This window comes from Agelaius tricolor, unplaced genomic scaffold (genome assembly GCF_023055355.1).
Source record: "Agelaius tricolor isolate 1412-34295 unplaced genomic scaffold, bAgeTri1.0.p SCAF_26, whole genome shotgun sequence".
In the NCBI taxonomy this organism is placed as follows: domain Eukaryota; kingdom Metazoa; phylum Chordata; class Aves; order Passeriformes; family Icteridae; genus Agelaius; species Agelaius tricolor.
The window spans coordinates 7,251,537-7,278,053 of record NW_027269286.1 but is presented as its reverse complement, the minus strand read 5'-3'; the positions used below and the strand labels follow the sequence as shown (position 1 = coordinate 7,278,053).

General features: G+C 40.8%; 1 protein-coding gene across 5 annotated transcripts in view; it reads left to right on the top strand.

The window, feature by feature from the left end:
* Window positions 1-12,410: 12,410 nt before the first annotated feature.
* Window positions 12,411-26,517, top strand: part of AKAP11 (A-kinase anchoring protein 11) — a 44,174-nt gene continuing 30,067 nt past the window's right edge. For 4 of the 5 annotated variants that reach the window (XM_071448497.1, XM_071448496.1, XM_071448495.1 and 1 more), the window contains exons 1-2: window positions 12,411-12,537; window positions 21,266-21,373. In XM_071448497.1, the coding sequence (XP_071304598.1) occupies window positions 21,314-21,373 (60 nt within the window). In that variant the 5' untranslated portion in view covers window positions 12,411-12,537; window positions 21,266-21,313. The remainder of the gene's footprint in view (window positions 12,538-21,265; window positions 21,374-26,517) is intronic. The other variant, XM_071448494.1, reaches the window with a different exon arrangement.

Below are 26,517 nucleotides of genomic sequence, written 5' to 3'. Positions count from 1 at the left end.
GGGAAGCTGCTTTTTTAAGGTAGGTTCAGGGGTCACTTCAGAGTGACTTCAAAGCTTGATAGTAAGGTTTTCATATTCTTTCTCCTTCACCAGCTTCTGTAAACTGTGAGAGGAGCAGGTGGGGCCAACTCCTCATCCAAGGCAGAGTAACAGTTTAGAGGAGAGTGCTTTACCTGGAGTGTATGGGCACCCCCTTCCTGAAATTAAAACCCACACACTTGAATAGAACAGGAAGTTATAAAGTGAGTTTTCTTTTTCAAGCACTGACTTTCTACGAAGATGAGCCTCACATAATTCTGCTCTGGCATTCCATCTCTCACTTCCTCTCTTTTGGGCCTTCACCTTCCACACCATTGTGTTTTGAGCATCTTCTGTACTCCACAGACCGAGGAAATGTAAACCCGAGGAAATGTAGGGACAGGGGTGATGCTCTGGATCAAGAGGAGGGAGAGCATCAAGCAGACTGCCTTGTAAAATATTTTTCCAGATGCCAGTTGAATTCACATCTTTCACTTATTATCTTACCTCATCAAAAGAAAATAATTGAATGAGTTTATATATGAATAAAAATCAAATATATTCCTTAAAGAATTTATAAAGGAACTGGGCAGCTACACAGGGAGAGATGGAGGGGACAATACCTGTGCCAGCTCTGCTCCATTGAAACATAATGAACAGCATAAATTTGACAGTTGTAGTGTAAAACCTTCACAGAGTTGTCTTAGGAAGGTATATACTGCTTTTCAAATCAAATGTTCTCCGAATTAAAACTTCAATAGATCTCTCTGTGATCACTCGGCCATAAAAATGATTACTCTGTAATTCCCAGAATCTTAAGCCTATTTAAATTATTGACAGCAGTATTAATTAAATCTTTCAAACATTGTGGAAAGAGTAGCCTGGGCAAATGAGCTTATACTGTTGAAAACTACAATAACAATTAATTATGTCAGGCCAATCAATCACCATTTATTTCTCAGTCAATAAAAACTACTGTTAATAGCTGATTAAGCTCAATTAAGGTTTGATGGAAGCACTAGTTTTTAAACTGAAATTAAATTATTGTATCATTTACTAGCAGGATCAAAAATATATAATGGCTTATTTTTTCAATATAAATCCCCTCTCAAAACATATATATTTTGAAAATAAGATTCAATGTCCTTGGTTTTCTTAGCTGGCTGGGCAATCTGGGCTTTTATTAAAGACTTTTTCCCTTGCTGGATTAAATGGAGAAAAACTTGAATCATAAACCCTTGTGGTTCTTTTACATCTGTTTAGCTAATACCCAGTTTAAATGCTTCTGATATCCAGGCTAATCCCTGGGGGAGTGAAAAGAAATAATACTTTTTCTTAGAGAGGACTACTATCCTCTGTAGACCTACTTGCTTTGTTATTTGTGGGAATCTGACCATCAGATTGCCTTTGGGTTGGTAGAGGGGGTTTGCCTGGAGGAATCACAGTGCTGAAAAGATGTTACATGACATTTTATCCATCCATTAATGTTCCCATTCTAGCTTCCAGGCTCACTTGTTGCTGCCATCAGTTTCCCACCTCCCAAATTAAACAGAGAAAAATGAGGCTTCTAGGGTGCATCCCATGTTAAAATTCTATTGCATCTTAGTTTTTGGCACTGAGTGACTCTGATGTGTAAAGTATCAGTGAGCATATGATACGTGTAATGATGCTGTTGAAATTTGTTAAATCACTTACTATTTCACCAAAGCTTTGTTTGCTTTCAATATTAACTGATTTTTTCTTTTTGTTTATTCAGCGGTTCAAGGCCTGTGGTAAAGCAAAGTTTTCCTTTTGCACTGACTCTTTTTACTGGCCCAGAATTGAAGTCATTCTTTGAGAGATACACAAATTACAACTGTTAGAAGGACTTTCCCAGAAGACATTAAATACCACAGCCAAAATGTAGTTTCTATGTCTGAATCCCACACTTTGCAGGTCAGCTGCATATCTTACCTTCCATTCTCCTCTGGCCTCGGTGTCTTCAGGGTACCCAACACCAGCACTGATGGTGTCTGCTCCTTCCAACACAGGATTAGTGTTTTACAGAAGTGATGAAGTTTTAGCATGACTAGCACGATGTATAAAATAGATGCACAACTTGTGCAAATTGCACTTTTCATCCTCTCTTTCACACAGAAATGGATGGGATTGCCCATTTCCTTTAAAAGCAGGCCACCTAGTGCTTGCAGAGGTTCAGCACAGAGAGAAGCCCACTGCCAGCACGTTGCTTTGCTCCCTCCCTCATTTGCACTCCCTTCAAACTATGGAGCTGCTCACCTACTTTTCAAAACACACTGTGCCACCATGCAACTTAAAATAACAGAAACTTTAGGCTCTTGATTTCACAGGCCTGTTTTCTGTCTGGCTCTCTGCTGCTTCCTTTGCTCCAGCACTGGGTTTTGTCAGACCCCTCTGCCAACCAGCATTAATGCCCTAATATGGCCAAGAAGCATTGAGGAACGTGACAATGTGGTTGGGATCAGCTGGATTAATGAACTAAGCCAAGGGTAGAAGGATCTAGCACCAGGAGTGGCCCAGTGAGGAGGCAGAACTGGGAGAACAGAGGAAAGACAAAAGAGAAAGAGAGAACAATATTCCCCTTTCACCACCACCAGCAAGCTGGCAGAAACTGCATCCTCAGGCTGACCAGAGAAGAAGAGAATTAAGGTAGAAACACTGACAGCTTCTCATCCTCCAGAGTGACACCAGGGCACTGTAAGAGGAAAAAAATGTGCCCCAGTCCTTTATATGGACTATTAAAAATGATGAGCCAGTAGTAGCCATACTGGAATGTGACATCTCCAAAAAAGCAGGAAGGCACAGCCTGGAATGGTGTTACTAATTCTGTAGCTGTATGACCTAGACATGTAACCAGTGTCCCAGGAAGATACTTTATCCCAGCATTTTGCTGGAGCTTCCTTTCCTCCTCCCAGTGAGACAAGGAGAAGACCCAGACACCTGCTGTTATTAATGGTCCTGTGGCACTTCTTATAGAATGTCTAAATTCTGGTGAAGGTAAATCCTGTCTGACTTTTGCTTTGGAAAAATTGGATAAATCTCTCTGTGATAGGTGAGTTTGGAGTGTTTTGTGCATGTGTAAGAAGTGTAAATACTGAGCTATGCTGCCCTGGATATTGTATAGTACAGCTAAATTCAGTCCTGCATGGCTGCCAATATATTTGGCAATATTCTCCTTTTATTGTAGGTGTTTAGCCTTTTAATTAAAATGAAAAATCAGTAATTTTTCATTCTAATCTGTTTTTAAAGATGTGTAGAACTCTTATTTTTATTAAAAATTAAGAAAAAAGGAAATGTAACACTAGCTGGAGGATCAATCTTTATCATTGACAAGAACATTTCTGGAAAAGCTATGTCTTAGACTGTAAAGCTTGAGAAAATTATTAAATGACAGAAGTTATAAATAAATGTTTTCTATATTTGGTCTGCATTGGGTAGTGGGCACCTTCATACATGTTTTGTTGACTACAGCCAAGAATACAGGCTGGACTGTTGGATCTGGGACAGAAATCCTGACATTTCTATAGTGGGAGGAAATTTAATAGAAGAAGACTTCTAAACAAACTTCTTTCAAAACAAAAAAAAAGCTGCAATCTTGCTTCTCAGTGCTCTGTCTTGTTGGCAGAACTTTACTTTTGACTTAGGATCCTTTCACATTAGCTCTGTATCATCCTGACAAGTCTTCCTCACCTGCAGTGTGCATCATTATCTTTCCTGAAAAGAACTGGAGAACACCCACACTAAAAAGCCTCCGCAGAACACTTTATTTTAATGAATATAATGTATTTTCTCTAGCACCATGTGTATTTTTCATATAAAACACTCAAATACACCATATAGCTATGCTGCTGCAATGTATTATTCATATTAATTATAAATATTCATTTCAAATTTTCAAATATCTTAAAACTCATCACCTATAAAGCTGTAATTAAGTTTACTTGGAAATCCAGCCTCATAATCAATCATCAATATCTATCAGCTTTCTGAAATCTCACCAAATGAATTTACATTTAAAAAAATTATCCTCCCCTGGCACACCTGAGACAGAAGGGGGACCAAAAAAACCAGCCTTGAATTAAAAACAAGCCAAAAGGCAGGAAGCTGTAATTTGTACTCTGCATCCTGGCACATTTCTCATTTCACATACCAGCTATCAGGAGTGGCCTTGTGTGTTCTAAAACCGTGCCTCATAAAAAACCCCAAACTTCTATTTTTGTGATAGGGAAAAATGAGCCCTAAAGCTGCAAAGCTGCAAAAGGCTCCTCCTCCCTGGATAATGAAGGAGACAGGAGGAGAAAGGGTGCCTTGGAGCAAACCTGTCTTGCCAGAGCCTGAGGGAACCAAGTTGGGAAAACAAAACATTGGATTGCTTCCTAGCAGGAGCCACATGCAAAGTCCTCCATGATTCTTCTGAAGCCCTGGAGTTCTTCCCCACACAGATCCTTCATATCCATCAGCTCCCAACCACAAAAAACTCCTTTTGATGGCCTGAAAAATGAACACATTTTGCCAATGAATAAGCAAATCAGATCAATGTAACTTCATTTTCTGGTACAAAAATAGCAAAGCTGGGCTTGTAGGGGAATGGAAATCCATTTCCACTTTTCTCCTTTGGTATAATGTGTTTTAAAGGGTATATTACTAAAGAATCCATCATCAATATGTTATTGATGTTATTGTAACTTACCCTTCAGTGACTTTATTATACTCATACAGAATTGGGTGGTTCAACATTTATGACTATCACAGACCTTTTAGCATAAGGTAAAGAGATATAAATATTATCAATGCTTCACCCACTAATTTCTTTTCTGTATCCCATTCTCATTGCCCCTAGGGAACTGAAAATCACAGTTGATCAGTCTTTATGTAACTTTTAGTTGCAGGAAAATTTTTCAATAAACCATTTGACTGCAATATGTCAAGATAACCAACTTGCAGGACAAGCCTCAACACTTCCATGTTTTCAAAGCTGATGAAATTTAAAGCTACTGGTAATTCTGGAAACTTTTTGGCAGACAAGGGAAAAAAAATTAATACTTTTACAACCCAGCTTTCAGGATCAAATTCTGATTTATCTATAGTACATCTGTTTTATTATGTAATGCATGACCCAGGCAGTTGTCTGAAAGCAAATATTAATTCTTGCTTTCCATTAATTTAGAGGCAGAACAATGTCTTATCGGCTGTAAATGATGACACATTGTTGAAGTTCAAACAATTTGATTTTAAAACACTTTTATTATGTTTTCAAATATTCCTAATGCAGTTTCTTGCAACTGAGCAGAGGCAATGGATTAGTCTCCTTTTGACTGATGAAAAAGATTTTGACTTTATAAACTAAAATAGATACTTATGTTTTTTATATATATACATCCACAGCTTTAAAGCATAAATGACCGCAAAGAAGATACTTTCTTTTCAATAAAGTTAAAAATTAACTTCCTTAATTAGAAGAATAACTAATACTTCAATGGTACATGGCCCAAAAGGTTGGACCATGGACTGTGGTTCAACGGTAGTAGGTCCAAAATACCCAGTAAAATACAATGTTACCAGGATGTATAATTTTAAGCTACACTTTGATTCTTGGAAAACTCAATTTACTGTCACAATCAAGTGAGCTTCAATTTAAAAGCAGTTTAAAAAATAAATTTATCTGGTTCTCAGTAGGCCATGTAAATGTAACATTTCTGAGCTGAGAAATGTACCTAGAAAAATTTAATTGGGAAAATGAAATTGCCTTCAGTGAAGATAGATCAGAAAAGAAACTCAGACATCTTAAAGTGGTAGGGAAGACCTCACAGCATCTCTTTCAGGTATTTCTGTTCTGTGTTTCATTTTGGCCAAGATTTTGTGTCTTCAAACAGTAATTTACAAAGAAGTCCTTGGAAAGGATTGTACAGTGGCTTTTTCATAATGGCAACCCTTACATGATAAAAATTCCCTCTCTCTGATATGAGGTTTTCAGGATACTTTGTATTACAGCAATATTTTATACAACCATGTGGATGGAGGAATGAGGCACTTCTAGTTTGTTTTAGGTGATGGGGTGATGGTTTCCTTTCCTTCCTTTCCACTCCTAGTTTTTTCTTTTTTTTTTTTTTTTTTTTTTTTTTTTTTTTTTTTTGAGGGAGAGAGAACTGAAAACAAAGTTTGGGAGAAGCTATCAATACTCCTATTATTTTACTGAAAGGTCCATCGAAGACATGTAAGGACTTGGTAGTTTCCAGTCAATATTTTGATGGAAAAAGACAATAACACTATAATTAAAGTGTGCTCATGTTTAAAGAGCATTTCTATTATAGACGGAATCAGAAGGGAAATTAAATAATCTCTGAGTATGTGGCAACACTGAGGAAATTGAGAATCAGAAGGACTTAAATGGCACACAGCAGTAGTTATTCATGTGTGGAATATAAACAAGACAAGCCAAATGGTCATATTGAGACTGACTAAAACCTTAAACACATGCTCAAGTTATTTCATCTGAGATGAAGAGCACATTTCAGGATATATTGCAGCAGCACACAGCAAACTGTGTAAGAACTCCAGCAGAAATGAAGGAGAAAGTACATCATAAACATGACACTGAACTATTTTCATTGTGGGAAAATTTCACTATGAAAATGATTTCCAGTTCAAGAATAAACTCTGTAAAACCAGTAATAAACTGGGCCATGCTTAGAAAATATAAAGGTCACTGAAAACTGACATTGAATTAATTTGGAATCCAGATGCTGTAGCATCTCCACAGTAGTTGAATTAGAGAGAGAAAATGAGTCACATTTGTTTATATGGGGAAGGCACAAGATTTGAAATGTGTCTCAGTACAGCATCTGGTTTTCCTCTAATTTCACAGCAGGAATATTAGAGACTACTTACATAGATGAAGTTGCAGAAAATTTAATTACCACTGAACATTTACAAGGAAATTCATTGTTCCCTGGAGTTACCACAGTTGTGCTAAGGATGGTATATGACATCTCTGGGCTTTAAAGAGGAAGTATAGGCAGCAACTGTAAACAAACAAGGATGCGTATAGTGTGTACAATGTCTGCAGATCTGAGGAATTATAACATTTATCCTATAATAGAAATTATCTAAACATTTGAAAAAAGCATTTGAAAAAAAACTTTTATGATGATGTCATAATCGTGAACTACAGGAGGGCAAAGATGTAGGTTTTTTTTTACAAACTGATCTGATACCTTTCCAGAAATACATCAAAAGGGAAAAATAACTGGACCATTACAAGAATCCAGCAATAATGTTTAGGTTTAGGGTCACATTGAGCAAACAGCTCAGTACCTGAGCACAGCTAGTTCTGACAGAGAAGGGTGCTCTCCATATCGGTGTTGACCTCCACATCATCAACTTCCCAACAAAGATCAGTATCACTTCCCTAGTTCAGAAGATGTTTTTGCCTCGTTATTGCATTTTGGCAAGTTTACCTTAAAACTTTGCAAATATGGGCTGAAGACAAGGAGACAGTTTGTTATCTGATAGCAGACAAGTGTTTATTCCAATCTCACACTGCACTGCCTGCAGTAACTGTATAACTCTTGTTAGCAGGGCATACACAGGCAGATGCCATGAGATATTGCTGGCATGCAAGGTTATTTGAATGACAGTCATAAAACTAGCAATGAAGGACACTCTGAAAACCCCCTCATGGGCTTGGGTATCATCATTAATCCTTAAGGAAAATTATTGGATTTAATCTGCTCATACATGAAATAGTTATGTGCCAAAGTCACAAGGCAAAAGCTGAAGAAAAAAACACACAAGCAACAAAAACTAGAGTAAAGCTACATCCTCTCCTGACAGAAGTCAATTATTGAGAGGGTGTTTGGCCATCTTCTAATTGAACAGATTGGCACTGGAAATTCTGTATTGCCCTGGTTCCATCCAAACTTTCTACAGAAGCTGCAGCCATGATCTGGCTGTGGCTGCTGGCCAGGCTGGCTCCTTACCATAGTTCAGCTGACTGGCTATACAGCTCCCTGGCATCAGGCCGACTGCTCAGTTGGTTTCTTGGCTTCCCAGGCTTGTCAGCTGGCAAAGAAATAGATTGTTCCATTTTTGCCAGAAAGGCTGCAGAGCCAACATGTTTTGTTCCAGCACTCAACAAAACAAAATATTGACAAGCTGGAATTTCCTGTAGAATTAAAATTTCACTTCCCAGCCAGCTCCAATTATTATTGTATGGTCTTGTGTAACACAGTGACGGCGTTTATCACATCCTCTAATAAACACAATGCACAGAAAGGATGTGAATTCAGGGAGCTTTCCAAAGCTCTGGATAATAATCTCATAGCATCTGCAAGCATCTCTATGGAGTATACAATGCATCTTTTGATAAGGTTAGTGTGTGATGCTTTCCATTCTGCAATGAAAGGCCTCCTAAGCTGGCTCTCAGAACTTGTCTGTCAGCAGGACATGACTGGCCAGTTCAGTATAGAACTGTGGATGACATCCTTTATGCATATTGTTTTGGAAACTTACATACATTACAGATCAAACTCCAGGGAAAGAGGAACCACTAATAACTGCAACATAGTTACATATATTAAGTTTATTGGGTTTTCACTGTTGAAAAAATAATGAGTTAAAATACCCACAAACATGCAAATAAAAATGACTCCTCAAACATGTTACTGGAAACAATGGATTTGAGAAGGATTTGGTAAAGAGAAACCAAAATATGCTGTTACATTATACCATAATGCCATAAACCCAACCCTTTCTGGAGACAAACATCATGGCCAGCCCAGGTTTATGACAAGATGACTCATAGAATTACCCACTGAGATGCAGAGTTCCAGTTTTGGAGGTGTCAGGGGTGTCAGGAGTGTTTTCAAGGAGACACTGAACAGGCACTAAATGGCAAAGCAAGTCAATGCCTGGGTGTGCACTCGCAGCAGAACAAGACCATTTAAGCTGTGTCTGCTCTCAGCTGTGTCTGTGCTGTCCTCAGTGCCATGCTGACACATTTATTATGTTGGTGAACTGGATCAGCAAAACGGAAGGAAAGCAGGTTGTTCTCTGGTCCTCTCAGTTCAAATCTCATTTATCGCTTGATTTCACAAATGCTCACGCTGGCACAGGCCAGAAGCAGAGCAGACACAGGAGCAGGGAGCTGGGCTGCAGAGCTGAAGGGTATGTTACAAACAGATAAGCCTCTAGAAGTCATTCATGAAATTATTACATTGTGAGCTGTGAGTTTTAGATTTTTATTTTGAGGCGGTGGGGAGGGAAGAAGGAGGGTGGAATATTTTCAAGCAGGGCAGATCCTTCCCAGCTTGCTGCAAGGGCATCAAGGGAAAAGGCTTACACAGGTTTTAAGACTGGAAGAATATGTTAAAGGCAGGAAAAATACTATAAATTACTCATCTGCCCTTGTGAAGGAAATCCTTATTATAATAAGTGTAGCTTGAAGGATATAATTTCAGGTCTGGCCTGAACTTAATAAAGCTTTAGTTATAGAGGAACATTTTCCAGAAGTAGTATCATCAAAAAACCCCAACAAAACAACACTGACACAATCATACAGCTGTGTAGTTTTCGTGTACTGAGGGGGAAAATATAAGAAAGTGACTAGTAAAAAAATGGACAAAAAAAAAGTCAAACAAAGCCACAGACTATTTCTTGAACATCTTCCATAGATCTTCAACACATTTTATAGAACTGGCATTCAATACCTGAGAGACATGATATATAACTCACTCTGAGACAGCCTCTGAATAAGTTGTTCCAAGCCAGTGATCCTGAAATACCAAACGTATTAGACAGGTGCAGCCAGTGAGTCAGGATAGCACCAGGAACATGACAGTAGTTTTGACAAAAATATTCTAAAGATGCCAATTTCTCATACCAAATGAGCAGGCAGAAAACATCTGAGATGCTGATTCCCTTCATGGGGTCTGATCCTGACCCCCACATGTGGACTGGTGTTCCAGCCTGGACTAGACCCATCCCTGTCCCCACAGGTGTCTGATGCCCCAGGGCTGGGGCTGTCCAGAACTTGCCCTCCTCCCAGGCTGGGCTGAGTGGGATGGGCTCTGACTGGTCAGACCCTTCCTTGAAAAATACAAAATTCACAGGACACAAAATACCAGAGCCCAGAAACCAACTTTGTATTTCTTCATAATTAATATAAATTTTAAGAAGTGTTGGCTGACCAGACAAGTTTCCTGTGCTTTACCATAGGCAGTATTTAAATCAATTGTAAAAAAAATTGTTTAAAAAATCATTTTTTCAAAGCTATCCCCATTTTTATCATTGTATAAAAAAATGAACATTTTTATTTTTGTAACCAACAATGGCATGCCATGGGTTATGTTTCATGGTTTCCTGATGAGGGTAAACTTTGATTTTTCTCAAGGTTTTGGCAGGGAGCCATAGGAACTCATTATTCTGAACAGTCTAAGGGGAATTCCAAAACAAAGGGAATAAAAGGCCTGAATTTATTTTTAAAGCATGCTTTTTCATGTTTGCATTGCTTCCATAGCTATTTTGTTTTGTAATTTTTTACTTAATGTTGATACATAAAAACCCAATGATATATTAAAAACAAATCCCTCTTACAGAATTTTTATCTTTCTTGAAAACTAAGACATGCATTTAATGATGGAGTTGGTCAAAAGGAGATATTTTCTTGTTAAGCTGAAGATGAACAAACTGTTAAAATGTCTTTATTCAAAACACTGTGTATTTCCAAATCAGGCTGGTCTCAATGGGCACTGAAATGACGACTATCTTGAGTTAAATTTGAGGCTATTATTCATTTACTTTTTTCCATCCCATAGGGACCTGCAGGCCCTGGGAGTACGAGGAACATTATAACCCACTTGTGGCAAAGTGAGACAGTCTAGAACAAATCTTTTGGTTCTTATATCTGTGTAGTTTTTGCATGGCTTTGTTCCACAGCTTAGTAGTTTTTAGGGTAAATGAAAACGTAGTTTAGCTACCTGTTGGCAAAAGTGAATATGGACCCCCTGACTTTTGAGGTGTCTAAAATGATTGTAGAACTCAAACAGCCCTTCAGGAAAGACTAAAGAGAAATAAAAGCTACAGCTTAAGTAAAAACAGCAGGTAGGCAGAAGCAGGAATTATCTTGAAGAGTAAGGGAAAGCCAGTAGCAAAAAAATTCTCATATATTTTTAATAGGTCTTAGTGGTGGAAGAAAAGTGCAATTTATGAGGGGGCTAGGGTAGTCTCTCTGTCTTTGTCTCTGTAAAATGGGGCAGGTTAGAGCTTGAAACCATCCAGCACTGAAAAAGCCACAAGGCTAGCATTCTTTGGTTTTTTTTCTTCCCTAACCCCTGCCCTAGTATACGAAGTTTGGGTGGGTTTGTTTTTTTTGGTGTTTTGTTGTTGTTGTTTTTTTTTTTTTTTGTGTCTGAACGTAGCTTTGGCGACTCTTTTTTTCCTGCTTTGCAGAAGCTGCAGCAGGCAGACGCCGGCCCGTCTCCACCTGCCGAACTCCCCTTCTGTGGTTCCTCCCCCGGGCTTCCCCCTCACATGCCGGGTCTCAGGAAGGCCTGGCCCGATTGCCGGAGTCTCTCCTTCGCGGGGGGACAGAGCTGTCAGCCCACACTGCTGTGCACTGCCCAACACCTCCTCGCTGTGTCCCTGCTGCCAGCTCGGTGCCTGGACGAGCTGCTGCTGCTGCTGCTGTGTTATGCTGGGAAGCTACACCAGATTACCGCTTCCATCCAAATGAAAGGAAATCCCTGCTGTGTGTGTAGGCCTACACCTACACACACAGCAGAACAACTCATGAGGAGGTGAAAATCAATTGCCTATCTGCTGGCTAAATGCACACCTGCCCTGCGGAATCCGGCAGCACTGAATTTAGGAAGGCAGTGTGAAAGGAAGGAGGGCACAGGATTTTCAAACAGGGTCTCAGAGTTTTGTCTGCGCCTCGTCCGATTAAACCCAGGCTGCCGCCTCCAGCCCGGCCCCGCGCTGAGGCTGCCGTTCGGCCAAGAGACGCGGCCCCGACGGAGCAAGGAGGAACAGCCCGGCCCCTGGCAGGCACACAGCTCCCGGGGGCTTTGCAAGGGCCGTGCCCGCACCTGGGCACTCCCGCGTGGAGGGGCTGGGATAGGGCAGGAGCCGGGACAGGAACACGGACACGGAGAGGGATCGCAGGGCCCCTCTGGGGACGTGACCGGCACGGGCCCAGCGCACGCTCCGCCGCCGCCTCGGCTGTTTCCGGGGAGGGGCCGCCGCTTTCCCGCCAATGGGAGCGCGCGGCGGCGGCGGCGGCGGCTCTGGGGGCGGGGCTGGGCGGGAAGCGTCGCGAGAGCGGGGGCGGGGCGGAGCGGGGCGGGGCCGGAGGGGGCGGGGCCCGCGGCGGCTGGGGCTGGGGCGGGGGCGGTGGCTCCGGTCGGGCGCTCCGGGGCCGCTGCGCTGCGGGGCCATGGCCGCGGGTGGCGGGCGCTGAGGAGGCGGCGGCGGTCACAGCCATAGCCACAGCCACAGCCACAGGTACGGCGCGCCCGCTCTTCTTCCCACCCCCTGCAGCCGCTCGCCCGCGGGCCGCCCTGCTGGGGAGCGCGGGCGCAGGGCGGGGCGCCGCCGGCGGCCTGTCACTCGGGGCTCGCTGCCACTGGTCGCCCGGGGGCTCCCGGGGAAGCGCATCCTGCGCCGCCCTTCCCGGGGAAGGATCCCCTGGGGCAGCGCAGCTCCCGCGGGCCCCGCCGGTCACCCGGGGCGAGGCCGGGGCCCCCTGGACGGCAGCGCGGGGTGACACGAGGGGCGCAGGGGGCAACGCAGCGCTTCGGCTCCAGGAGCGAGAGCGCGGCGTTCGCGATCGCACGGCCCTCGGTGTCCCCCTGGGCCGGGTCTGTCCGTCCGCATCTCCGGTGGGGACTGACTGACTCGTGCGGGTGCAGCCGTAGGGGGGCACGGAGGCTCCGTGAGTTTGCGTTCCCTCCTGCGTTGTTGGGGTTGTGGTCGGTGCGCACGGGTTAAGTAAGTTCAGCCTGTTCTGGACATTTCGCTGTAGAAGTGTCTCCTCGCCCTCCCGCCTCCCGCCCTCCCGCCGCATGTCCTCCTCCCAGTTCCTCTTCTCCCTCAAGGGAGGAGGAACAAGGAGCGTTCCTCCTTTGCTTTCTTGGCTCTTTTGAGGGGCTATCTTTGGCTCTCTTATTACAACCGAAGTACTTTTCTTTGGTTTCCAAAAGAAATCCAATATGCAAAAGGGAAAAAAATGGGGGAACTGTAGATCTGAACTGTATTTAAAGATACAGCCTTCTCCTCTCTGATGTATTGCCAGAGTGAGATGGGGAGGTAAAAAATCCCACTTACATTGTATCTGGAAAAGATCAGTGATACTGAAATAAATGGTAACAATGCTCGAAATTTATCCAGGTTACATTTGGAAGAGTCTTACATGGCTTCATGTTTGTGAGATTATTTCAGAATCGTACAGTTAGACTTTAGTGGTAGATACCACCTATATTTAATTAATCCTTGAGAACTAAACAAGGTATTCTCTGGTGAAATTTTCTCTAGGTGGGAATAAGTTTTCTTGAGAAAGCGCTGTAGCTTAGAAAATAACAGCCCCTCTTGGTGTGGTTCTGTTATGTACAAAATACACAACAGACTGAAGTAGAGAAACTTAAAGTTGATTGCATAAGCCATACAGAATCCAGACCAGTGGATATGTCTAATATATCAAGTAACATTTTTTTCCCAGGAAGTGTTTGAGAGTCGAGACCCAGGACTAGGGGGAAGCTCTGGGTGATGACTAGCTAGTAGTGATCTAGGAGAAGAAAATGATTGAGTCTTTTGAAATTGCTGCTTCTGTATGACAGAAATACAAAGAAAGAGAATTAAAACTAAGCAAGAAAAAGAGGACCCAGCCTGTCATTATTGTTTACCATAAATGATGTATTTTGCTTTTGATGTGTTGTGCTCCTGTGGGTGGCTGTGGTTAAGACAACTTGTGTTTCATACCTGGACTTTTTCAAGACTGCTGACCTGATCAGCGAAACTGATAAATCATTAGAAATGAGAAATGGAGGAGGATCCATTAGACTATTCTGCCTGTGTTGTCAGTGTAGTCTTGCTTCATTTGATTTTTGGTAGCAATTGTTTGGCAAGGTTATAAATACACATGCAGGAAAACCAAGGAATCAGACCCAACCAATATGGATTTTAAAAAGGAAGGTTCTGCTTGACCAATCTGATCTTCTATGACAAAGTAACCCACTTAGATGAGGGAAAGGCTGTGGATGGTGTCTGTCTTGACTTCAGTAAAGAGTTTGACACCATCTCCCACAGCATCCTGGTAGGAAACCTGGCTGCTCATGGCTTGGATAAAAAGTTTATCCACTCTTCTGTGGATAAAAAGCTGGGTGTCTGGATGTCTGGGCCCAGGGAGTGGTGGTGAATGGAGCTAAGCCCTGCTGGAGGCCAGTCACTAGTGGTGTCCCCAGGGGTCTGTTCTGGGACAAGTCCTGTTTAACATCTTTACTGATGATCTGGACGTGGGGATTGGGTGCACCCTCAGTAAATTTGGTGACAGCACCAAGTTGGATGGGAGTGTTGATCTGATTGAGAGTAGGAGGGCTCTACATGGAGACCTGGACAGGCTGGATCAGTGGGCTGAGGTCAGTGTATGACGTTCAGCAAGGCTGAGTGCTGGGTTTGCACTTGGGTCACAGCAACCCCACTCCATGCTGCAGGCTGGGGAAAGAGTGGCTGTAAAGCTGTTTGGTAGAAAGGGGCTTGAGTTCTGGTTGACAGCAGCTGAACATGAGCCAGGGTGTGCCCAGGGGCCCAAGAAGGCCAGTGGCATTCTGGCCTGTATCAGCAATAGTGTGGCCAAAAGGAGCAGGGCAGGGATTGTGCCCCTGTACTTAGCACTGGTGCAGCCACATTTTGCATCCTGTGTTTGGCTTTGGGCCCTCAGTTCCATAAGGACATTGAGACACTGGAGCACATCTAGAGAAGGGCAACAAGGCTTGTAAAAGGTGTAGAACACATCTTATGAGGAGTGTCTCAGGGTGCTTAGCCTGGATTAGAGGAGGCATGGGGGAAATCTCATCACTCTCTGTAACCACCTGAAGCAAGGGTGTAGAGAGGTGGGGGCCAGACTCTTCTGCCATGCCTGCAGTGAGAGGACCGGAGGGAATGGGTTGTTTGACTAGATAATCATGCAGGCCTCTTCCAACCTTGATGATTTTGTGATTCTAAAAGAGTGTTTTCTTAAGGATTTTTAAATTTCATATTTTGAATGAATCATTCAAAGCTCAGTGTTTCACTAAGCCTGGCTTTTGCAAATCATCATCAGAGTTCTCTAGGCTGATTCAGGTCTGTGCTGAAGACAAAAAAAATAGTACTTTTTCTTAAAAAGAAAGATGTCTATTTTTGCTCTAGTACTACTAAAAACCCCTCATTTTTAAAACATAATATAGATTTACTATTGTCATTGGCTAGAACCTTTTATTTGAAATTTAATTTTAATAATGCCATATTACATATATTTTAAGTTTATTCAAGTTTGTCATAACCTGTATGTGTTTAACATAGGTGTGCACGTCCACATATGCCTCTGTAGCAATTTAATATATTTACTCAGCACATTTACAGAAAAAAGATAACGTTTTTTTTTTTTCTGCCAGCTAAGGTTTGTCAATACACATTGACTTAAAGTAAATTTAGGCATGGGATAGACTTACACAAAGAGATTAAATCCATGGCAAATTTCCTGTTGGATTCTCTTAAGCTGATTATTTAATTTTGCTTCTTACATATATTCAAACAAGGATACATGCACATGGAAAAGCTAGCTAAATGCTTATTACATGCTCTGATGAGAAGAGTGTTCTTCAGCACATCTCTGGAAAACTGGGTTTATACATTTATAGAGTTCTTTGGGCTAGAAGGGGCCTTTAAAGCCCATCTTGTCCAATTACCCTGCAGAGAGCAGGGACATCTACAGCTAGATCAGGTTGCTCAGTGCTCTGCCCAGCCTGACCTTGAATGTTTCCAGGGATGGGGCACTGACAGTCAGTGGCTCACCACCTTCATTGTAGAAGATTTCTTGTATCTAATCTAAACCTACCCTCTTCTAATTTAAAGCTATTCCTCCTTGTTCTATTACAACAGGTGTTGCTAAAAAGTTCGTCCCTGTCATTCTTATAAGCCCCAGTTAAACATTGAAAGGCTTCTCTAAGGTCTTCCCAGAGCTTTCTCTTGGCTGAACTACTCCCACTCTTCCATCCTGTCTTCATAGCAGAAGTGCTCCATCCCTCTGATCGTTTTTGTGACCCTGTTTTGGACCTGCTCCAGCAGGTCCATGTGTTTCCTGTGCTGAGGACCCCAGAGCTGGATGCAGCACTGCAGGTGGGGTTTCACCAGAGCAGAGCATCACCCTGCTGGCTCCTCCTGCAGCCCAGGATGCAGCTGGCTTTTTGGGTTGCACTCGCACGTTGCTGGGTCATGTCCATCTTCTTGTCCACCACCACCCCCAAGTCATTCTTCTCAGGGCTGTTCTTAATCAGTTCATTCTACAGCTTGTATCGACACTGGAAATTTTCCCAGCCCAGGTACAGGACCTTGAGTGTTGTCTTGTTGAACTTGATGAATTTCATATAGATCCACTGCTTGAGCTTATCCACGTCCTTCTGGATAATATCCCATCCCCCAGGCACGTCAACCACACCACTCAGCTTGGTGTCGTCTGCAAGTTTGCTGAGGGTGCCCTCCGTTCACTTGGTCTGTGTCATTAATGAAGATACTAAATAACACTGGTCCTGCCATGAACTGCTGCAGGACACCACTTGGCACCAGTGTCCATCTGGACACTGAATTGTTGACTACTCTTTTCTGGATGGGTCCATCCAACCAGCTTCTTATCCACTGAACATTCCACCCGTCAAATCCATATCTCTCCTATTTGGAGAGAAGGATGGAGGATTGTGTCAAAAGCCTTATGGATGTCCAGATAGAGGACATCTGTAGCTCGTTCCTTGTCCCCTGATGCAATCACCCCATCATAGAAGGCAGCCAGGCTGGTCATGCAGGACTTGCCCTTGGTGACACTGTGCTGGCTGTCCTGAATCACCTCCCTGTCTCCATGTGTCTTAGCACAGCTTCTAGGAGCATCCGTTCCATGATCTTCTCAGGCACAGAGATCTGAGGTGACACCAACAGGTCAGTAGTTCCCAGGATCTGCCTTTCTGCCCTTTGTTAAGGTGGATACAATGTTTCCCATTTTCCAGCCATGACTTTTCAGATATAATGGAGTGACTTGGTAACTAGATCAGCCAGTTCTCTCAGAACTCTAGGATGTGTCTCCACAGGTCATATAGACTTATGTATGTTCAGGTTCCTCAGGTGGTTGCAAACCTGATCTTCTCTTTGCTCCTCCAGTCCATCCTCTGGAGAGGTGTGGGAAGAAAGGTTACCAGTGAAGACTGAGGCAAAAAAGTTGCAGAGCACCTCAGTCATCTCATCTGTTGTTACAAGTTTGCCAATTGTGTTCATTGGTGGGAGTGCATTTTCTTTGACCTTCCATTTCTCTCTGACATACCTGTAGAAGCCCTTCTTATTCTTTGCATCCCTTGCCAAGTTCAGCCTCAGCCTCACCTTGGCCTTCTAACCTCATCCCTGCAAAACTAGGCAGTGTCCTTGTACTCTTCCCAGAATACCTGTCCCTGCTTCCTCTGCCTGTTCATCTCCTTCCTGCCCTTTAGTTTGAGCTCTGCTGCTCTTAGTTTGGTCTCACCTCAGCAGTGCCAGTCCCATGCCATCCTTTCCTGATTTCTTACACCCAGGGATTGGTATCTTTTCAGCTTTATGGAAAGTGTTCTTAAGGACCTGCCAGCTCTGTCCTTCTCCCACATCCCTGAGGACAGTTTCCTGGGAAGCCTATGGATTTAGCTCCTTGAGCAGCCAGAAGTGTGCTGTTCCAAAATTTAGGATCCTGAACGGACTCTTTGCCTGTTCCATGTCCCTCAGGGCTGCAAACACCACCAATGTGTGACTCCTGTGGCCCAGGCTTTCACCAATCTGGTTGCCACGGATTAGATCACTTAGGTTGGTGACTAACAGGTCCAGTGTTGCATCCCTTCTGGTCAAGATTGTCTTATTATGTGTCTTAAGAAGCTATCCTCCATGCATTCCAGGAGTCTCCTCCTAAAATAGCTTTCTGTGCTACTTTTTCAGTAGAATTTAGGGTGGTTGAAGGCCTCTAGCAGGAGAAGAGTCTTTGAGCATGATGCCTCCTGTAGCTGGATCAGGAAGGCTTCCCTGGATCAACCACCAGGTTGACTTAATACTTTGTTTTGTTTCTTTTGCCAATATGCTTTCAGCCTGCTTGAGGCTGTTCTTCAGAGACAGCTCTTCACACTCTTTCCATTTCTTACTGTAGAGAGCAACATTCAGCCACTCCTTCCTAGCCTGTGCCTTCTTTATTAACAGCCTGTAGCCGTCCACAGCCACACTCCAGCTGTGGGATTTTTCCCTCCAAGTTTCAGCAATGGCAGCTAAGTTGTAGCTTCCTAGCAGCACAGAGGCTTCCAACTGCTCTTGTGTATTGCCCATGCTGTGTGCATTTAAGGTGATGCAACTTGCTAAAAAGTGAAAGATGGTGCGGGTGTTCAGTAATTAGTTGTGTGATCAATTTTTCCCTCTTTTTTTGGTGTCTGACAATAGTTACTCAGTAACAGGAAAGTCCTGTTCCTCTTGTATCTGATGCTTTTGCCATCGATTCCCCTTTTTTGAGTAAACAATAGGAGGAAGTTAAATTTAATAGTAAAATTCAATATCCAGAAGTAAAAGCAATTTTAAACAGTAGGTTTTATTTATACAAATGAGCTACTTCCAGGCTGCTTTATTGTCAGTGCTTTCACTTCCTTTTCAGTTAGTGCTAATGTTTGTGTACTGCTCACATGATTGAACCATTGTTGTATTGAAAATGGATAATGATTTTACATATTAAAAAGAATATGGTTTTGCTGCATTGTTGGACAAGTGGGACTCTTCAGATTTCTCTGAAGTGCATGACAGAGAGCAGAAATGCTGTAGGTGGTATAATATAGGTGTATATATTAGGACCTGTATTATTCAAGTACTGAAGGACAGGTTGCAGAGAAGATAAAACATTGTGGGGTTATGGTGATAAACCTTTATGTTTTCTGCCCAGGATTTTTCAGTCTTCATACTGTGATTTACGAGTCTGTTCATTTCATAGGTAGGGGACCCTACAGGTTGATGTTCAGGTCTCCAGAGCAGATGACACAGGAAAATACTTAACCTGAAGGCAGTTTACAGTGTAACTGTGAACTGCTGTACCTGAGTAAACACTGCAGCACCCAGCAAGGTTAAAAGGTCATCTCCATGGCGTGCTATGCTGGGCTTTGTTAAAATTGCTGCAAGGAGGGATCCATCCAAAAATGTCGAGCTGAAGTATCTGTGTGAAAACCCATCTTTTTCTGTAGATGGCTTTTTCTTAGATAAAGGAGTGTCTAAGAGTATTTCCCCAATATGCTTTGGATTTTTACTGGACTAGCCACTTAAGATAGAGCAATTGGGACAGGTGGATATCTTTGTATTGCCTGATACTGTTGTGTGGATTTTTTTATTTTAGACACGTGAATTTTAGCAGAATCATTGTTGTGTTTAGTCTTCTATCCATAGTTTACTGTGAAATTAATTTTTATTTGTATGTATTATACTTACATATTATATCTATAATCTGTGGATCATGCACCTGACTGCTTCATGTAATTGTCTGAATTTTCCAAACTTTAAATATTTAGTGGAGAGAAGCTGTGTCTAGAGATGAAAATGTTTCAGTTTATTTGCCTAAGTGTAACTTCTTTTCTAAGATTCTAGCACGTTCATCTTTATAAAGGAAAGCAGAAATCAAAGTGAAATGTATTCACATTGTACCTAATAATAATCTTGTAGCTACAGATGTACCTAATAATAATCTCTTGCTATTTTATTCTTGAAGAAGTTTTACTTTTAGAGGTGCTGGTGTGGAGAAAGGTAGTTACTCGATGACACTACTGATCTTCATATTTAAGTGACTTATGCTCAAGACCAAACCCATATGAAACTTTATTTCCCATATAAAGGTTAAATACGTGCTTGAGATGAGATTGACAAAACCGGTCTGGTCAGTTGTGTGAAGACCCATACTCTGATATCGTGGTGTTTACTTTCTTTATCTTTGCAGTAATTTTTACATGCACTTGCTCCTTGCCTCATTTATTTTATATAGTGTAGGAGTTCTTTTTCCTGTTTGAAATGTGTGACCATGGGAAAAGATGAAGTATTAAAACTTCCATAGAACTTAAAAGCTCACCACATGCTTTCTGTCCTTAACGCTCTATATTTATTGCCTATTTTGGTGGATGCAAAGATGAATGAAACAAAGTGGATCCATTGCTGCTGGTTAAAGAGGGAAACTTGAAAAAATACCTTCATAGCTGGTTTTTTATTTTCTTCTTGTTAGAATTAGACTTAGGATAAATAAGGGCAGCTGATTAGAGCAGAAACTCCTGTGACCTACTCAGTTGAGAGCGCTGGTAAATGCATGTAGTCTGCTGTGTTTTGCCATCAGAGCCTGGGCTGCCCAGAGCAGAACCAGGGAAGGAGAGTGGTGATCCATGTTAGCCTGTGGTAGCCCAGGGTGACAGACATGGCTGGGCCCGTTGGCTGCCACAGTGGGTGAGTTGTGCATTTGCCTCCCGAGACTGTTAAAGGGTGGTTGCAGTGTGTTGTATTGTACAGGGACCCACTGAAAAACCTGCCAGCATATGAGCGACAGTGAATCAAAATTTAATGTAGTGTTCCTCCCCACCCCCAGTGCAGCCTTGAAATTCCAGTTAAAGAAAAACAGTGAACCTTACTGCTAAGTGTCTGCATTCTGCATTTCATGCCTGATTTTGAAGGTCATTAAGGCAGTACTTTTTTAAAGGCAGCTGTCAGTATGGATGGTGTGCTGTTTAATCTTCAAATGCTTTTTAATTGTTTTTATTGGGTCTTGTTTTGTCTACTTGCATTTTTACAGTGGATGTGAACTAAATGGGTATATTTATCCATTAGTATATATATATCAAGTATAAATTTAGTATAAATATTAATATTTAGTATAAATATTAGCGTATATATAAAGTTTATACTAAATATAAATAATATTTAGTATAAATATTAGCGTATATATAAAGTAATCAAATATAAATGTTTTTTGCAGTGTTTTTTGAGCCGACGTCTGTCATTGAATACCAAGATTGGTAAGAACATGGACACGTACGCCAGGGCTCAGGGCAATCACATGAAATCAAGAATATCTGTTGAAAAGGTAATTATCTGTATTTAAATAAAAACAGTATTTCTGAGCTTTTCCATGTAATAATGAAGCAAGTGAACTGGTTTATTTGGGGTTTTTTTCGTTTTTTTTTTTAATATGTTTTAATTTTGGTTGTTTGATGTTTCAAGGAGACAAAGAAATTGCTTTTGCTCTGCATTCTGGTGTATTTAGTGTAATTGAACTGAGAGATAGCATCATTTAAGGAAATGCTTTTGTCTTTCAAGATGATGTGATAAAATTTTGATGTATTAATTTCCTAGAATTCACCTTGTTTATTAGAATATAGCTTTTATTTTAGAGCAGATTTTTTGAGTTTATATGTAATAATTTAAAATACGACTGCATAGTCTTATTGAATTCTATGAAGCCTGTTTTAGGGCTTACTTGTAATATCCTTAGATCTTGGTTCCTGTCTGGTTTCTCCTTGTTTTTGCATGAACATTTAGGAAATGCCTTGGTGAAAAAGAAAATATATCTAGCACTTACAAAGAATATTAGGGGGGATTTCTAATATTGAATTAAGTTTATTTATTGTTTTAAATTTTGTCACTTCAACTTGGAGAACATAAATACTGTTCCTAAAATTTTTTTGCAACCTCTATAAGCACTTAATAAAGTGAAAGTTGCAGTTTATCCTGAAGGAAGAAATTTATTTATCTAATTGTATTTCTCCAGGTAGTTGAACACAGATGAGTAATTTTCTAGGTCTTCTTTGGCTATTAATAACTTCCTTATTTGCAAGTTGCTGCAACAGTAAGAGGAGAAATTGAGCAAGGAAGCATCCTATCCCATGAAAATTACATTATTTTATTTCAGGAGCAGATTTTGTTGTTTTAAAGAAACAGTGTCTGTGGTATATGTCCTGTTTGTGATGGCAGAGGGAAGGTGCTGTAAGACAGCGAGGCTGGTAGTCAGTTGTTCCAGGTCCTGACATGGAATGTTAACTGCCATCTCTTAAGCAGTTTCTAATTATGGGTGATAATCTTTCACTTTAAGACATGTGGTATAAAACCTTGAATTTTAATGGTTTTTGAGGACTCTCCAGCTCAAATAGAGATCTTCAACTACAGTGAAGTAATTTTGCATCCTTAACCTTAACATAAACTTACTTTTAAAAGACTTTTAAAGTCTGCCCTTTATTTGTTTTTCTGTTTCAATTTACTAAACAAAACAAATACCACCCTCCCTGTCCCACCAGGTTCTTAGACCTGTGTGTTACAGAAGCATCTCCCTAATAATGACAGTGACCAGTGATTCCTCACTGATTCTAGTAGTTGCTTAAAATATTACTGCTGTGAAGTGCTTCATCAATTGCTATTAAGCATTCCGGACTGTGTGGTTCTAGAAACATTAATTCAATCCTTCCTGCAGAATTCTGCATCTTCCTGCAGCCAGACTCCATTGTTTTGATCTCTGGCTGCCTCCTCTTGATGTTTACCTGTGAAGTGTCTATTTAGATTATGGTGTGGAAGTTTCATTCTCTTAGAGTCAGACAGTAGGGTGGTCAGAACTGCACTGTATTTCACCTTCTGTTGATTTACAGAAGATTGCACTCTGATTCCTGTCCTCTTCGTAATGCTTTGTCACAGCTAACAGGAATTATTGCAGTAGTAGCTCTTAAAAGTCAATGCACATTTATGGTGTGCATATTTAAAGTCTTAGTTTCTATTTTTACAAAATTACCTCAGAATATTCAGTCCCTTTAAATCTTAGAGCAGATGAAATCAGGAAGAGCTGCTTTGTTATTTAAGAGCAGAGGAAGTGTGACTGTCCAGCACTGCACTTCATTTCTCTGGAGATTGTGGCATCGTAAAGGTTGTTTGAAATATTAGAAAGCAGTTGCTTTATGAAACATTTCATGAGACCAAATATCTCCTCCAGTGTACTGTGATGGATTTGTTGATAATGATTTCTCTATTTTCTGGAATAATGCAAATCTTTGAATTGCTTAGCTGAGCTCGAGGTGTGACAAGAATTTCCACTGTTCATGTCTGAACACCTTGACAGTATTTTTGGTTTTCCCCTGGCAAAACTTAGTGAATTTGAAATCTGTGCTTGTGAATAAAATAGGATTTGTGGCAAGAATTTATGTGAGGAAAGAATACTAAGTCCTAGAGGCCTACCAAGTAGAGCTTTACAGATTGCTTGGGTGTTCTTTGCCCATATTTTGATGTACACTGGAAGTGTAGTATTTACAAAAAAAAATTATTGCATTGAAGATGACCTCTTGTCCTTACCTAAACTGAGCTGATAGTCTTGAGAGCTTGCTAGTTTTCAGTTTTTAATGTGGTTGTGTCTTCTAGTTCAGGATTGTGAGAGAACTTGCATCACTATCTGTTGGATAGAAGGATTTCTCTGAAATTCAGGGTCCAGTCCTCTGCTGTCACAAGCACAATTTTGATAATGATAAGAATATCAAAAGCTTACTAAATATAGCCTCTCAGTTAATGAGGGCTTTAAAACACCTTCCCCCAAACTGCTTTTGTCTTTTTGAACCAAACTGCAGTAATAACTAAGACTTTAAAATTTCAGGCTGAAGCTACTCACAGCAAATTTTTATCTGTTTGCTTATGGATATCCTTATTTTTCTGCTTGAATAATTTCTATTCCTTTGCTGATGTTCACCTTTCTTATTTTTTTACAATTGGTGATCTTTTAGCCTTGGTTTTTGGAAACTGTGTAAACTAAGGTTTTAGTCTGCTTCTGTATGAAAGCCTCTGCATTCCAGTGATTATCCTCCATAGTCCTAGTTTCTCTGCTTGTTATGAGTTAATCTTCTTTTTACATGTGGATAATACTGTATGTGCAATTACACAGGATGTCCTTCTCAGTGACTGTGATGTCAGTTCTTTCACTAAAGGATGCATGTTTGCTATTTTCAGTGCAGTATCATATAGACCATTCATTCATTGCTATGCCATGATCAAGAAATCAATTAAGGTATTTTATTTCCCGGCTTGTGAATTTTGAAGAAGTTGCTTACTGACCTATATCAACTCTTCTCAAAACCCTCCTTTTATTATCTCCATCCAGGCAAAGTCTTCATTTCCAAAACCAACTCTTTTAGGTAATTCTGTCTTTGTCTGGTTTTGTTAATGCTTCGTATATTTAGGTGATCTACAGAAGTCGAGATAGATGGGATTTTTTTCTTCTGTGTATGTAGTATGCTGTTAATTTCCATATGGTTATTATTTTCACATTCTGAGGTTTTTTTATATTCATTAATATGATCTGAAAAACATGTCACTTCACTCCTCCTCATTTTAGCTATGGATATTTTATCTCCTCAGTTGTATAGTTCCACCATGGGCTACCAGAAGTGCATGTAGTCTTGAATGCTGGTCCTTCCAGACCTTAGGGAGATTTTTCCAGTTGTTTCATCTTTCTTCTTCTCCCACTTCAACTTTATATTCTCCAAAATGTTGAATTGTCCTTCACCTCAGTAGTTCCTCATACCCTGCTCTGGTTCTTAGTTACCCATTCTGCCTTTCAGATGTTGAACTAGGGAAAGGTACTTGTATATAAATGAGGTGTGTGTAATAGTTTGCAGCTTTAGAAAAGCCAACTAGAGAATAACAATGATCCCTTCAGTGCTCAAACTGGAGCATTGTTGGCTTGCAGAAAATTAGCAAGTCATGTCATATGAATTTCTTTTTTCCCTAATTACTATTTTGAATGTTGTGACTGATTAAATTATTATAAAAGCTGAAAATGAGACATTTCAACATGCTTGTTTGGCTTCAAAAATTACTTTTGTACAAGATGAATGAAGGAATTACCAGGGAACAGTCTTTGAGCAACAATTGGTATTGCAGCCTCCTGTAAATTTGGAAGATCCAGAGAATCAGAGAAAGGCACTCACAGCATTCTTAGGAAAGTACAAAGTGGGAGCAAATTGTAGCTAAACATGTAGGGGCAAGGGAATAGATAAAAGTGGAAATTAGGTGAGCACTTCATTAATTTATTTCAAATGACCCAATAACTGCCTAAAATACTTTATGAAATAGTTCAGCTGTTACTTTTCTATAAAAGTTACTGTTTTGACTTCTTTGGTGTCACTTGACCTTGACTGTCAGTGTGGCAGTCTGAGCCTTGTTGGCTAGTATTCTGAAAGGTATTTTGGCAGTTTCAAAGATCCTGAAGTTCTGTTTTGCTTTTGTCTGTTCATTCTAGAAGTGCTTTCCTAATTTTGTGTTGCCATGAGCATAACCACGATGACACTGGCCCCCTGAATTTGGCTTTTGACATAGTAGCATTTGGCTTTCGACATAGTAGCATTTGTTGCTGCTTTTTATACAGAGAAAAATTAAAATCTTTATTGAGGTTTACCTGTAATATGTAAAATCACTTTTTACTATAAAGGGATTATTTTTGTTGTGGGAGTACCAGAAATTCTCTGTCCACATTTGGCTATCTAGCACTTCTGTGTTGTTTGAGAAGCTAGGCGAATTTGAAATACTTCGTCGTAAGTTGGACGTGCTGATTTCTCATGTAATTTTTTAACAGAGCAGTCTTATAGAGAATAATTATTGGGTTAATAATTTTTAACCATCTGATGTTCTTATTTGTCTTCTTAACCTTCCAATTTGGTAGAGAAGATGAAAATTTTAAATTAAAATAAGAGATTGCTTCCTAAAAACTTCCTAAAAACAATTCAGATGATGCTTTCTTTTTTACAAGCTGAGCGAACTAGTTTTAGTTGTTACGCAGTCTTATTTGCCTTCCTAGTGTTGGTTCTTTTGTTCTGCTATGCTTTGTTACACTGGAATAGTCTTGGATTCTTCAGCCTTTTTTAGCCATCCCTGGGTGCTTGCATGTCACCATAAGCGTAATTACAAGAAATGTTACAAGAAGTTTTTACATGGGATTTAGTTACAGTTGTTTTATATTCTTCATGGAATGGGAAAGAGTGTATATGGATTTTCTTGGGAGTTTTTGTTTGTTTGTTTGTTTTCTTCTCCTCCGACTTCTGAAGCCACTCCACTACTTCTCCTGGCTAAAATTGCTTTTCATCCTATTTAGGGAAAAGATGATGGAAAAGTTCCATATAGAGACTACAATGCAAGCAATAGATGGGATTTGAATTTCTTCTTAGATTCATCTGTTCTTTTTTTCCATGTGTTCACATCTTTCCT